Below are 13,380 nucleotides of genomic sequence, written 5' to 3' on the forward strand. Positions count from 1 at the left end.
CAAAACCATGCTGTTTTTTACTACCAAGATGCATTTTTTTTTTTTGAGCGCAAGATATTCCATAACGGATACAAACAATACTGTCTGCGAAGAACTGAGACGTAAACAAAGGAATTACCATCCATATTACAATGTTATTGCTTCGTTTGGGATGTCATTCAGTGGACCCTTACCTTTCTAACTAAACCAGGATTTACAGCTGTGGATGCGTTTATGACTCATTATTACGACGAATCTGGTATGTACTGCATTTTGATTATGCATGTTTTGATGTGTACTGCGTACACAAATTTAGCAAATACATTACTTATAAGCTTTCCATTGAAAAACAGCGATCTGTCGTCGATGCTTGAGGCTTAGACCTTTATAATGATATATAATTTGTAAAGATTAATGCTGCACGTTAAGGTTAAGAGCTGCACGTATCCAATTTACAGGCACGCATCAGTTTCTCTCAACTGTTTGCTTTCACTTTAGACATAACCAGTTGTGTTTATATGTAAACCTTGTGTGTTTTTGACAGTATTAGCGCAATCAGATGTGAAAGATAACTTAGTCCAGTAATCAGGCGCTGTTGGACAGGCTTTTTCGTGGATGCACTCTTCAGGTGTACACGCTCAGAACTTTACTATCATTACCTGCCCTTATGCAGTCTAGCAGTAGTCAGTACCTGGCTGTAAAGGTTGTGGCGAAGGCCTTGTTCTGAGCCATGACTCTGCGTGGACTCGCTCTTCCACAGGCGGATGGTGTTATCAGATGAACAGGTGAGGAAAGAGCCAGGTGACAAACACGCCACAGATGAATCTTCAAGCTCAGGGTAGGTCTGCCGAGAATATTCATGCATTAATAAACTGGCCTATAGCATATTATTCATCTGATAATCTCAACATGAACTGGTTTGTCACCAACACACCTCCACACTCCACACACATCCGCTGTGGTACAGAGCTGAGTAGACCTTCCCTACGTTTCGAATGTCCTGCACGTCCCATACGTACACACTGTGGTCATTATACACACACGACAAGTGCCTGGTCACAGGGTCAAAGGTTAAAGCCAGGGTATCTGGATACTGTGCTTCTGGGTTGGCGCCAAACAAATGCCTATGAAAAGAGTTAATCAAAGAAAAATGTATAACATTTGATATTATTATGTTGTTTTTAACAAAAAATTATGTTTAAACCATTATACAGATAGATAATTCAAACCACAAGAACTCAGGTAATGGACTGATCTTGCCAGCATAATATCTGGACTTTGAATATTTAAGCCATATGTTGTCTTTACATTCTGTTTTTCAAGGTGTTCACCTGATTTGCCTCAACTTTATTCAGTATTCAACGTGTCATTTAAAAACACGGTAGATCAGTTATATATTTTTTACTTGTCAAAATAAATCATTATCTTATCAAATTCGGTCAATGCAACAGTTCAGATGTTGGCAAATTAGAAATGAGCGGTCTATGCGTTCCTACAGAAATGCTTTATCTTGAGGGTTTCAGTTTTTATCTCTCCTCACATTTTTAAACATTCAAGTTTGAGCCATGTCAAGTTTATTTACATTTATTTCCCACCGTTTATAATGAATGGCAATTATAACATTGTTCTCTATACAGAGTTAAATTGGAAGAATTTTTTTTTTTTTTTTTTTTTTGTGGAGTAAGGGAAACTAAAATACTAATTTAGAGTGTTTAAAACATTTGTAAATGTTTTATGCACCAGCATTTTACATTTCAGAATGTAATGAAGTGTGTTTTATTTTATATTTAGATCTTTTTTCTAAACTATGCAATTTCAACCTGTCACGACTATTCCAAAAAATATGGTACACTGAAAACTGAACTAATTTTAACATGTGACTTAAAGAAAAAACACCACTGGCATGCAACCACACAATAACATTTGTTTAAATAGCAAAGAAAGGAAACAAATGTGTTTTGTGTGATTGATTAAAAATATCAACAGATTAATAGAGTAATAGTTGCAGTGGTATTACATTCCTCATTAGTCCAGGTTTTTCTGATGTCTCTTACCCTGGCTGGGTGCCCTGAGACACATCTACTCCCAAGCAGTGCGGCCGGTGCAGAGTGCTGATGTAACGCAGGTCCTGTGGGCTGAACACACGCACTGTGCCATCTGCACAACCGCAGAAAACAAACGTCTCGCTCACCGATAAGCACTGTGCTGATGTCGTCTACAACAGCAAAACAAAGACACATGACAGGATGCTTTCTGAATAACATCCAATAAATCCAATCCTACTTGTCTCCAAGACGTGTTATGCATTCAGTGTTTGAATTTCTTATACTGGCTTTAAAGAAATAGTTCACCCAAAAATCATTCACTGAAAATATAGTCAGGCCATCCAAGATGTAGATGTGCTAGTTCATACTGGAACAGATTTGAAGAAATTTTGCATTACATCACTTGCTCAATGGATCCTCTCCAGTGAATGGGTGCCGTCAGCCAAACAGCTGATAATAACATCACAATAATCCACACCACTCCAGTCCATCAGTTAATGTCTTGAAGAGAAAAGCTGCATGTTTGTAAGAAACAAATCCATCAATAAGGCGTTTTTACTTTAAAACGTTGCTTCTTGCCAAAATGCCAGAATAATCAAGAACAATGCTTCCTTCAATGAAAAAGTTCATCCCCTGTTGTCCTCTCACTTCAAAATCTACTGACATATTTGTTTAGAACTGTTGTCACTTGTAAACAGTGTTTTCTCTGTGCATATTTCTCTCCTGATTCAGACAATGGAAAAAGCAATATCGTGGATAAAGGACTTGGATATTTGCCGGAAGTAAAAGCGAATCAATGTGTTTTTGTAAGAAAAAAAATCCATATTTAAAACTTCATAAACAATAATCTCTAGCTTCCACTGGCTTCCTCCATCGTACGCACATTCATCATAGAACGCCTTTCTGGTGAATGACATACAACAGTTAGTGGAAGCTAAAGATTACGGTATATAAAATGTTAAATAAGGATTTTTTTTGTTTGTTTTTACAAAAACACATTGATTCGCTACAGGAGGCCTTTATTCACCCCGGAGCCATGTTTTATGATGCAATGATGCGCTTTATTGGACTTCTTTTGGACTACTGAAAAATAACACCCACTCACTGCCATTGTAACGCATGGAAGAGCCAGGATATTTTATTTTTAATATAACTCCGACTGGATTTGTCTGAAACAAGAAAGTCAAATACACCTAGGATGGCTTGAGGTTGAGTAAATCATAAGCTAATTTTTTTAAATTTTTGTGTGAACTATCCCTTCCAGCAATAAAAGTGGGGCAAAGTGTGTTACTTGCCTTGAGATCAACCCAGGAGTCCAGTTGTCTGTTGCTATTGAACTGGCACAGCAGACCCGTGTGTGTGATGCAGTAGGTGCTGCTGGCCATAGAGCCACGGCCACACGCCAAACCACAGAACTGACTGTTCTGATGCTCCCCGAGCAACCCTGAGCGACCAATCAGAGGCACTGTGCTATTCACCTGGAGGAGCCAATCAGTAAAACAACAGATGATCTTCACAAATGCTGCGAGAAGAAACTGTGTGCATATTTGAACAGAAGGTTTGTGCTCCATTTGGCAAAACAAAGAACCCAGAGCCACAGAAGGATGTGCGCATCACAGGAAATGCAGGTATGAATCAAGAACTTTTTACATACAGACTAGGGATATAACGATTCACTTAACTCACGATGCGATACGATTCATGATACTGATTTGACGATAATATTTTGTCACTTTTTTTTTTTTTAAGTATTGATTTTATGTCTCACTTGATGACTTTTTTGGCGCAGGGTGCAGACTCTTTTTCTAGTGTTCTATTCAATCACTTAGTCAGCAATCATTTAGTTAGCTATACTGAATTAGTTTTAGGTCAGCAATTTTTTTCAGGCATGTATACACACACATGTATATGTATGAAACAAAATACTCAAAAACACATATGCAAGCATAAAAATATACAAAATATATATTGTTTGCATACGTATTTGTTTAGTATTGTATTTCATGCATCAGCCTTTTATGCCTCATTTGCAAATTATTGCAATTAAGTGATTGAGAGATTTTTGACATTTATTTTTTAACATGAAAAAAAAAAAAAAAAAAAAAATGTACATAAAAAAAAGTTAATCCAAAATTGAGAAAACCCTAGCTGCTTCAGCCCAGTACACGTTCATCCTGAATTATTACTAACAACATAAAAGTTATTCTTACTTTTACATTATAAGTCATTAATGATTTCACAGCAAAAAGACTTTACTTGTTAAAAAAGCATGAACTGTCAATCACAGGGCAGGAGCATCAGCAAAGTTTTGATCATGTTGATCATTTGTAGGCCCTAGAAATTTGCATTTCAAATATGATACAGCAGCCTAATATATTCATAAATCGACATTATACTTATTGGTTAACAGAATGTTACAACAAATGTTTACTGTAAGTTATGAGAGAATAAAAAGTTTCAAACAAGCATTCTGTTCAATCTATTTAAACCCCCAAAGGGCACAAACATTCAAATAAATTTAAACTAAAAGTCTTGTTATTGTTTTTTTTTTTGTTTTGTTTTAAATGGTTTATGGTCTTGCCCTTTTTAGGGTATGGTTTGGGGCAAGATCAAAAAAAAAAAAAAAAAAAAAAAAGAAGAAAAGTGAATACTTTTATTCGCCAAGGATGCATTAACTTGAAGTTAAGTGACAGTAAAAGACATTTATGTCACAAATTATTTCTAGTACTAATAATTTCTGTTCTTTTGAACTTTCTATTAAAAGAACGCTTAAAAAGAACCCTAACCCTTTTCACAAAACCATTAAGCAGCCAGAACTGTTTTCAAAATGTATAATAATAAAAACTATTTTATCCGTTTTCTCAATAAAACCTTTACTTGCTTTTGATACTTTATTTGAACTAATTGTTGTTGCCTCATTATGTATCTTAAGTAATTTTAAAAGCTGTTGTTCACTTAGGTCCATTTTTATTACCACAAAAAAACTTAATTACAATTATCCGATTACTCAATTAATCATCAGAATAATCGACTGATTACGCGATTACCAAAATAATCACTAGTGACAGCCCTGAGTGTGTGTATCAGTGCTTTTTGCACATTTCCAGCACATTTTAACAATACTGTGTAAAACAGTTTGGACTGACACATTATTTAAGAGACTCAAATATTGTATAACTTTGGTAGATCTCAGCCAGGTTGCAGACCCCTGGCATATATGAAAAGTAAACAAAACATTTTCAGTAACTGGAATTTCAGTGCATCTGTAGGCTGTAGCAATATGTCAAATATGCCAAATGTCTCACCCTTCTTTCCTTTGAGGCATCAAGGTACCAGAACTTCACATGTCTGTTCCCTGCGGTTACAAAGTAGCTGTTGTCCTCTGAGAAAGATACAGCAAGCACGCGGCTGGACACCTTATTGGATGCAATAACAGTCCCCTTCTACAAGCAAAAAAAAAAGGAATGAAAAGCATTATTTCTTAAACGTTCTTGTAAACCAGACTCAGTGTTCACTGCTCCCTATGCACTGAGAATGGGACATCTGTTAAAGTTCAGTTCACTTCACAAAATGCATTCATTCGGAACTCTCAACAAACAGTGATGGAGTCGATAACACTTTGTAAGGGACGTGTCAATTCGAAACATGGCCAAAACTCTAATCTATAATGTATAATATTACATAATACAGTAGAATAAAAAAAATTAACTTTGTAATATTATTAAAATCCAATATCAGTCGGGTCATTTTCTTTCGGATCTGTGTCAGCTCGCTGTCATTTAGTACCCACCTTCCACTCCCAGACGTTGACTGTCCTGTCGTGCTGGTATCCCACAGACACTATGTAGCTTCCGTTAGGGGAGAAAGATACACACGCCACCCCGTACTTATGGCACTGGACCTCTGCCACCTGTGTCCGCTCTGCCACGTCCCACACCCGCACACAGGGCATGTGCCCGCTCTGCCCAGCAACAGAGAAAGAGACACTGAACAAAGGAACAATGATAATGCACCAAATCATCATCATATATATATAACAGACTCCATGCACAGATATGTCTATCCAACTATATAACAGAGTGACACAGTCAGGTTTCGGAAGTTAAAATGGCATTCATTTTCTCCATAGGGAACTGATTTTTTAATTGATCATTTATAAAACTTTTATGAACTACAAGGTTTGCTGAAGCAAATCTAAATTTCCCATTGATCTGCAAATAATCTCCACCAATCAGGTAAATGAAACAAGCAAATTCTGCCAAAAAAACATCTTTAGTGCCGAATTGCCGACCCACTCGCGTCTTTTTTTTTTTAATTGTTCTATTTCAATTGTAAATAATTCTTTATTTACAATGTTTCCGTTTACAGCTTTCATTCCCATTTATATTCATTTCTATTACAAATAATGAGTTCTGATGTCAGACATTGAAACATACCAACTGCAAATCAAATCAACTAAATCTCTCAAGATCTCAGCAGAGAATGATTCAATAACACCAAAATCAGCATCACTTCACTGGGAATACTGAAGTTTATAAGTTCAGATAACTACATTGGTCAAGTTGAACAAACTTAGAGTCAGTGCAAAAAGATAAATCAAAGTTGAGTGAACCTTTTTTTTTAATGAGTGTAATAAGTGTGAGTGTAGCATGTGTGTATATATACAAATTTATATAGTTAATATTCTGTTTCTATAGACATAACATTTGAATTAAAAGTTGTATTTTTAGTCTTAATTTTTGTCATTAACAAGAGTTATTTTTCAATCTTAATGAATGGGAAATTAATTACATTTAATACGACTATTAAATAAAAAGTATATAGTACTAGTAATATGCAAAATTTTATTTTGATTTTCATTTATTTTAGTGTTCAACCAGGTCAGATGATGAAAAGCATGAGTGGAAAAAACAGCCACTAATAAATAATGCTGTGTATCAGGAAGTAGGACAACATGTGCCTTCCGCGAGTTTAAATGGTGACTAATACTCATCTAGATGCAGCTGCAGTGATACGAATACAACATAAGAATCTTCAGATTACACTCAGACCTAAACCGCTACAGCAACAGCTCACACAAAAAATTACAATTCTGCCATCACCCTTCTGCCAACAACAACACACAGCTGACATACACTACATGAGAACAACATTTTCATTTTTGTGTGAGCTATTCCCATTTGCCACCTCCCCTGTGCAACATGCACCATTATTAGTCAGATGCCTAAAAAAAAGCAAAGCAGCCATTGCACTACATTTGTGATCTGCTGTTGCTACAACGATTCCCTGTTGGTTTAGTTGGGACAGACACTGGGCCTCACGATGGCAACCAGGGAGCTGGAATGTGTCTGAACGTGCAGCACAGATATCCGAGCAGCCCAGTCAAAACTCCTTTACCACATATACATCATAACCATACGAATCAATGATAGACTGCCTCCCGTCCCTTTTAAACGTTGCACAGAAGGTCATTTAGCACAGTCATTTTTTTGGCCCTCATAAAACATCCCAGAGCACTTACCTCACCAGTGACCAAATATTTTCCATTCTGTGAGAAAGCCAAGGCACTGAAGGTTTTCCTGGGCAACAAGCACATGATTTGGACTTAATTAAGTTGCAATGTACAACATAATGCTGAGGAATTAAAGATAAGAATGTTATTTACCTGGATGTATTAAATATGTGAGTCTGCTTGTTTTTCTTTGGACTCAGGATGACAATAACACAACTGAAACATACACAACCACTGCATTAGTTTACAGATGATGCATTATATATATTAACACACACACACACGTTTGAATACATAACTACTGTTCAAAAAAAAAACTTTGGTAAGCTGTTCATTTTGAAGAAGTCTCTTATGCTCATTTAGGCTGGATTTATTTAATCAAAATACAGTAAAAAGAAAAGTATTGCAAAATATTATGATTTAAAATAGCTATTTCCTATTGTGATCATTTTAATATTGGCTGATTTGGTGCTTGAGAAACATTCCTTGATGTTGAAAACAGTGCTGCATGATATTTTTATGGAAACTGTGAAATATAATTGAGGATTCTTTAATTAATCAATGCAAAGTTCAAAACAGCAGCATTTATTTAAAAATGGAAATCTTTTGTAACCTTGTCAATGTCTTTAATTTAGTTTGATTTAATATGACAATGTGTCTTTAATATGAGAAATGTCTTTAAAATCGTTTAATTAATTTAATAAATCTTTACTGAATAATAATGAAAAAAGAAACAAGTTACTGCCCCTAAACTTTTAAACAGTGGTGGAAGTCACACCTAAAAAACTCGTGAATGTATTTGGACTACCTTATAATGAAAGTGAATGGGGGCTGGAGCCATGAAGCTCCAACCACAGGAAAAAAGCACAATAAAAGTCCCCCAAACAACTTTTCTCTAAACAGCTTTCAGTCTTCTGATGTCATAAGAAAAAATAAAAATAATATCATCCAGAATTAAAATTGTTATAAGCTCTCAAACTGACTTAAAGAAAACATGTCTCATGATTAACCATCATTGACAAGACCATATTTGACAGCTACTGCGAAAGGAAGATTTCATTATTTGTCTGATCAACAAAAAGTATGGCTTCAGAGGACTACAAATATAGCGCACAAACCATATGGAGTACTTTGCTTCCCTGATAGCACACGTACATCACGGAGACGTCTATCTGACGTCTACAAGACTTGTTATTTTTTTTTTTTTTTTTTTTTTTATTTATTTTTTTTAAAGAGTATTTGCTCACCTGCAATACGTCTATAGGACGTTCCTATCAGATGTCAAATAGACATTTCGAAGATGTCTTTAAGATGTTTACAATTTAGAATGCATGTAAAAATTACATCTTAAAAGGTTACTCCACTGCAAAATGAAAATTTTGTCATTAATCACTTACCCCCATGTCATTCCAAACCCGTAAAATCTTCGTTCTTTGGAACACAATTTAAGATATTTTGGATGAAAACAGGGTGGCTTCAGACTGTCCCATAGACTGCCAAATAAATAACAGTGTCAATGTCCAGGAAAGTATGAAAAGCATCGTCAGAATACTCCATCTGCCATCAGTGAGTCAACCATAATGTTATGAAGCGCCAAAGATACTTTTTTTTTTTTTTTTTTTTTTTTTTACACGAACAAAACAAAAAATACGACTTTATTCTGAGCAGTACGCAGGCGGCGTATGCTCTTCTGTGTCAGCCACACTGTGCTGATGTCTTTCAAACCAAAGCATAAATACACGTAAAAAAAAAACGTATCCTTGTGGCGCAGCCGACACAGAAGAGCGTACGACACCTGCGAACTGCAAAAATGGTGCTATGCTGATTTGGAGAGACACAGAGGAGAGGAATTGTTGAATAGAGTCAATATTTCAGTTTCCATTGTGAAAACAAAAAGTATTCTCGTCGCTTCATAATGTTACGGTTGAACCACTGATGGCAGATGGAGTATTCTGATGATGCTTTTCTTACTTTCCTGAACCTTGACACTTTTACTTACTTTGCAGTCTATGGGACAGTCTCAAGCCTCCCGGTTTTCATCTTAAATATCTTAAATTGTGTTCCGAAGACAATCAAAGTTTTTATGGGTTTGGAATGACATGGGGGTAAGTGATTAATGACAAAATTTTCATTTTGGGATGAAGTATCCCTTAAAAGACGTCTATCAGAGGTTTGTACAAAGCGATCTTTAACAGACATCTTGCAAACGTACGTGTGCTATCTGGGGTTTTTTTTTTTTTTTTTTTTGATCAGCTTTGAACTTGACAGCTCCAAGTCCCCATTCCCTTCCAATAGAAGAAAAAAAGCAGTAAGGATATTTTACAAAGACTCACCTTTTGTTTTACATAAAGAAAATCACGTTTGGACGAGAAAAGGGTGAGTAGATAATTTTTTTATTTTATTTTTTTTTTAAGTGAACTATTCCTCAAGTATGGACTTGGACACAGAAAACATGTTTAGAAATGGTCCTACCCTGCCGGATAAGCCACTAAACCAGTGCTGGGCTCACAGGTTAAAGCACTGCTGCTGGAGGCAGTGATGCCCAGGACCTTCTCCAACACAACCTGCAATCACAACAACTCCATCAACTGTGGCATACACAAACACTAATGCTTAGAAACTGCGTCAAAAAGTTGATTGCGTAAGATTGGCCGTAAAAACAGGAAGACTCGTTGTGCGTTCTCTGGCCTGCTCTAAAGTATCTTTACGGTCAACACAACAGCATCGTACCCGGCTGTGAATGTCTCTTCTGTGGCTCTGTCGGGTCTTTCTCCTCGTGTTCGCTGCTGTTGAAATGCTGCTGCTGCTGTTGTTGTTGACTTTCTTTGCTCGAGAGGTCAAACAACTTGAGTTTGGATTCGCTCCAAAGACCAAAGCTCCATCCGCCATAGTGTAACGCACTTCTTTAAAACGGTTCAATAAATAAACCAAGCTCTATGATCACATATTAGTTTACATTTAAAAAACAAAGTTAAATGCTGTCCATTAATCAAAAACGCAAATGTGCGGCTATTTTATACTCCGGCCGACTTTTTAATACTGGTTGCGGGACAGAAGTTTTAATTCAGCGAGTAGGACGAACCTCTATTTTTTCAGCCGAAAACGAAACTTCGACAATGTATACAGCTGTAAGCAATGAAGTCCGTGTAACGTGATCTGATGCTGGCCGTTTCAAACATACACCGTCTCCTGTGATTGGATGAATCGCGCACGGGAGGCGGGCTCGTTCTTGTATCTCACTTACTGTTGGTCAATTTATTATGACATCATTTATAGAGTTGTTCAGACTTTGCTACAGATCATAAATTAATCACGGATCATTTTTAAACACAAAATAATCAAGACTAAACAAAATGAAAGCAAGGATCATTTACAATTTTTCAAAATTACAGATACATGAATAGTTTCAAACATTACTGCATGAAAAAGCTATTTACATGTGTGATGTTATTAAGTAAACAGGGCACAACTGCTTTACTAAGAGCGTTTGTTTATGTTTTAAGTTTATGTTTGGATGCTATATTTTCATTCACTGATTTTTTTTAATTTTTTATTACAATATTGCATTACTTCCTAAAAAAAAAAAGTAACCAATTACGTTAGTTAATTTTTATGGAAAGTAATGCGTTACGTTACTTTTGCGTTATTTTTTCTCATCTGCCTTGGCCTAATTTATTTATTTTTTTCTATTCAGAAACAGAGAGAGAGATGTTTTAAGTCATTTTTGCTCATTAGTATGGCTGAATTAGATCATCGGAGGTCAGCAGCAAAAATACTGGTTAATAAAATGGAATTAAATGCATAAAGGATATTTGTGTTATTTAACATGTTTGCGTCATGTCGCGAGATTGCATTTGACTGTTTATACTGATTTTGAAGAATACTGAATCTTTACTAGTTGAAAAAAGTAATCACACTTTTCTGATTGGTGGGCGGCTTTTCAGGATTATGGGTAGTGTAGTTCATCACCGGAACAAGATAATTTGTTTTATTTTATTTTATTTTTGTAATTAAATACAATCACACTCGTGGCTCACTTAATCATAGATCTAAAAGCTAAAAATCAATTCATAAATGAATGGGATCGACTCTTGCGCTCTATGACTGTAACTGTAGGCAAGCAGGTTCTTAACAGCATCTGGTGAATGTCATTCAGAGAAGTGCTGTGTGCCTCCATGAACCATGACTCTAGAGAACAGCTGAAGAGTGTCCACTGCTGAGCAATGTTCTTGGGCTTTGTGGTCACATGTCTGGTGACATAATCTTAGGAAGTCCTTTCTTATGCCTTCATCCATCAGAATAGCGTCTACAACACTTGTACGTGGCAGTATGATGCTCGTGACCCATTTTAAAATAGCTAAGGTGCTGCTGTCATCATATGGCTTCTCCGTCAATGTCTTGAAGCCCCACTTGAAAATTAAACATGCAGTTGCATCATCTAGATTCCTCGACTCAGGTTTGGATTCAGGATTCAAGGATTCAGGCTTGGAACAAGAAACCTCTTTCTCTTTGGGTTCCCAGTGTATTAGGATGTTTCTAAGAAGAGGTTTACACTCGTCCAGCAAAACCTGCTTCTGTTTTCCCCCTTGTCCATCTCCAGTTTCTGTCTGTTTTTTCAATTTGAAATTGAGCATGCTTCGCTGAGTGGCATTTTCCTTGCCCTTTCTCTCTTCCATAGCCTGAATAAACACAGGAAATATTTAGTTAGGAACAAGAATGTGTCAAAACACGTGATCTGTGTGTCTAACATTCATCTAGTTTCCAGAAGGCCAAGAACTGGCCATGTACACTACTGTTAAAAAGTTTGGGGTTGGAAATATTTATTTTGTTATGTTTTCAAAAGAAGAAATCACTTTTGCTCACCAAGGCTGCATTTATTTGATTAAAACTACAGAAAAAACTGTATATTGTGAAACAAAAACAACGTTGCCCAGTGCTGCAGGAGCCCGAGGACTTCAGAGCACAATAGTTTCTGTGGGTGCAGTTTCAGCCAGCAGGCCTCTTTGTGAGCATTCAGAGCTGTCCCCCAACACAACAGTACAGAGGACAGTGTGTGCAGGAATGCCTTCATCTGAAATGCATTCACACCACTCCTGATCAGGAACAGAAGAAAAGCAAACACCTCATTAAAAACTAGATTTTTGCATTTGATGAGTAGTGACTGCATGTGGCAGATAACTGCCTCAACCAGCATGCAAGATTTTTTATATCAATAACATTCACGCATTAGCTTTCGATGACCATTTCCCCTCTCTTGCACTGTTCCTCATTGTGTGTAGCACCTACTGCTCTGCATGTTCTAAGATCCTGTATTTCAGCATGAATTGTTTTATAAATCTATGTAATGTAGGCTTTGCAAAGATGCTGTTGAAGAGGATATGTGGTATGCGTTCATAATTAATTAAATCACATGTAACATTCAAATAAACAAACTGTGCAGCACAATGAATCGAAATAAAACTGAAATTGCAATATATAGTCATATTAAAATAGATCTAAATAAATCAAACTAAACACTTCCTAAAAAAACTGGAGAAAAAGGTAGATATCTATTTACTTGAATTGTGAATGTGTCACTAAATTATTGCAATATTAACTTCAAATATTAGGGAGTATTTCAAGTAAATATTTCACATCTAACTCCGGTTCTAAGGCTAAAAGAGAGAGTGCAAAATGGATGCAAAAAACACATCTCATAAAAATGTATATATAAAAAAGGCATGCATTTTTTATTGTTATTATTATTATTATTATTATTATTAATTTTGTCATTAAGTTGAATTTTTCCTCACAGGAAGCCCGTCTTTATCTATGAACCTGTGATTGCAGACGTACCCCGGGTGT

At 36.1% G+C, this 13,380-nt stretch overlaps 1 protein-coding gene across 2 annotated transcripts in view; it reads right to left on the bottom strand.

Annotated features, from left to right (window-relative positions):
• LOC109069202 (WD repeat-containing protein 62-like) overlaps positions 1-10,704 on the bottom strand; it is a 31,247-nt gene extending 20,543 nt beyond the window's left edge. For both annotated transcript variants that reach the window (XM_042770872.1, XM_042770871.1), the window contains exons 1-10: positions 10,267-10,704; positions 10,009-10,100; positions 7,690-7,752; positions 7,546-7,603; positions 5,815-5,985; positions 5,330-5,467; positions 3,320-3,502; positions 2,034-2,194; positions 914-1,103; positions 671-823 (exon numbers count right to left, since the gene is read on the bottom strand). In XM_042770872.1, coding sequence (XP_042626806.1) covers positions 671-823; positions 914-1,103; positions 2,034-2,194; positions 3,320-3,502; positions 5,330-5,467; positions 5,815-5,985; positions 7,546-7,603; positions 7,690-7,752; positions 10,009-10,100; positions 10,267-10,425 — 1,368 coding nt within the window. In that variant the 5' untranslated portion in view covers positions 10,426-10,704. The remainder of the gene's footprint in view (positions 1-670; positions 824-913; positions 1,104-2,033; positions 2,195-3,319; positions 3,503-5,329; positions 5,468-5,814; positions 5,986-7,545; positions 7,604-7,689; positions 7,753-10,008; positions 10,101-10,266) is intronic.
• Between the last annotated feature and the right edge of the window lie 2,676 nt (positions 10,705-13,380).

This window comes from Cyprinus carpio, chromosome A15, assembly GCF_018340385.1.
Source record: "Cyprinus carpio isolate SPL01 chromosome A15, ASM1834038v1, whole genome shotgun sequence".
NCBI lineage: Eukaryota > Metazoa > Chordata > Actinopteri > Cypriniformes > Cyprinidae > Cyprinus > Cyprinus carpio.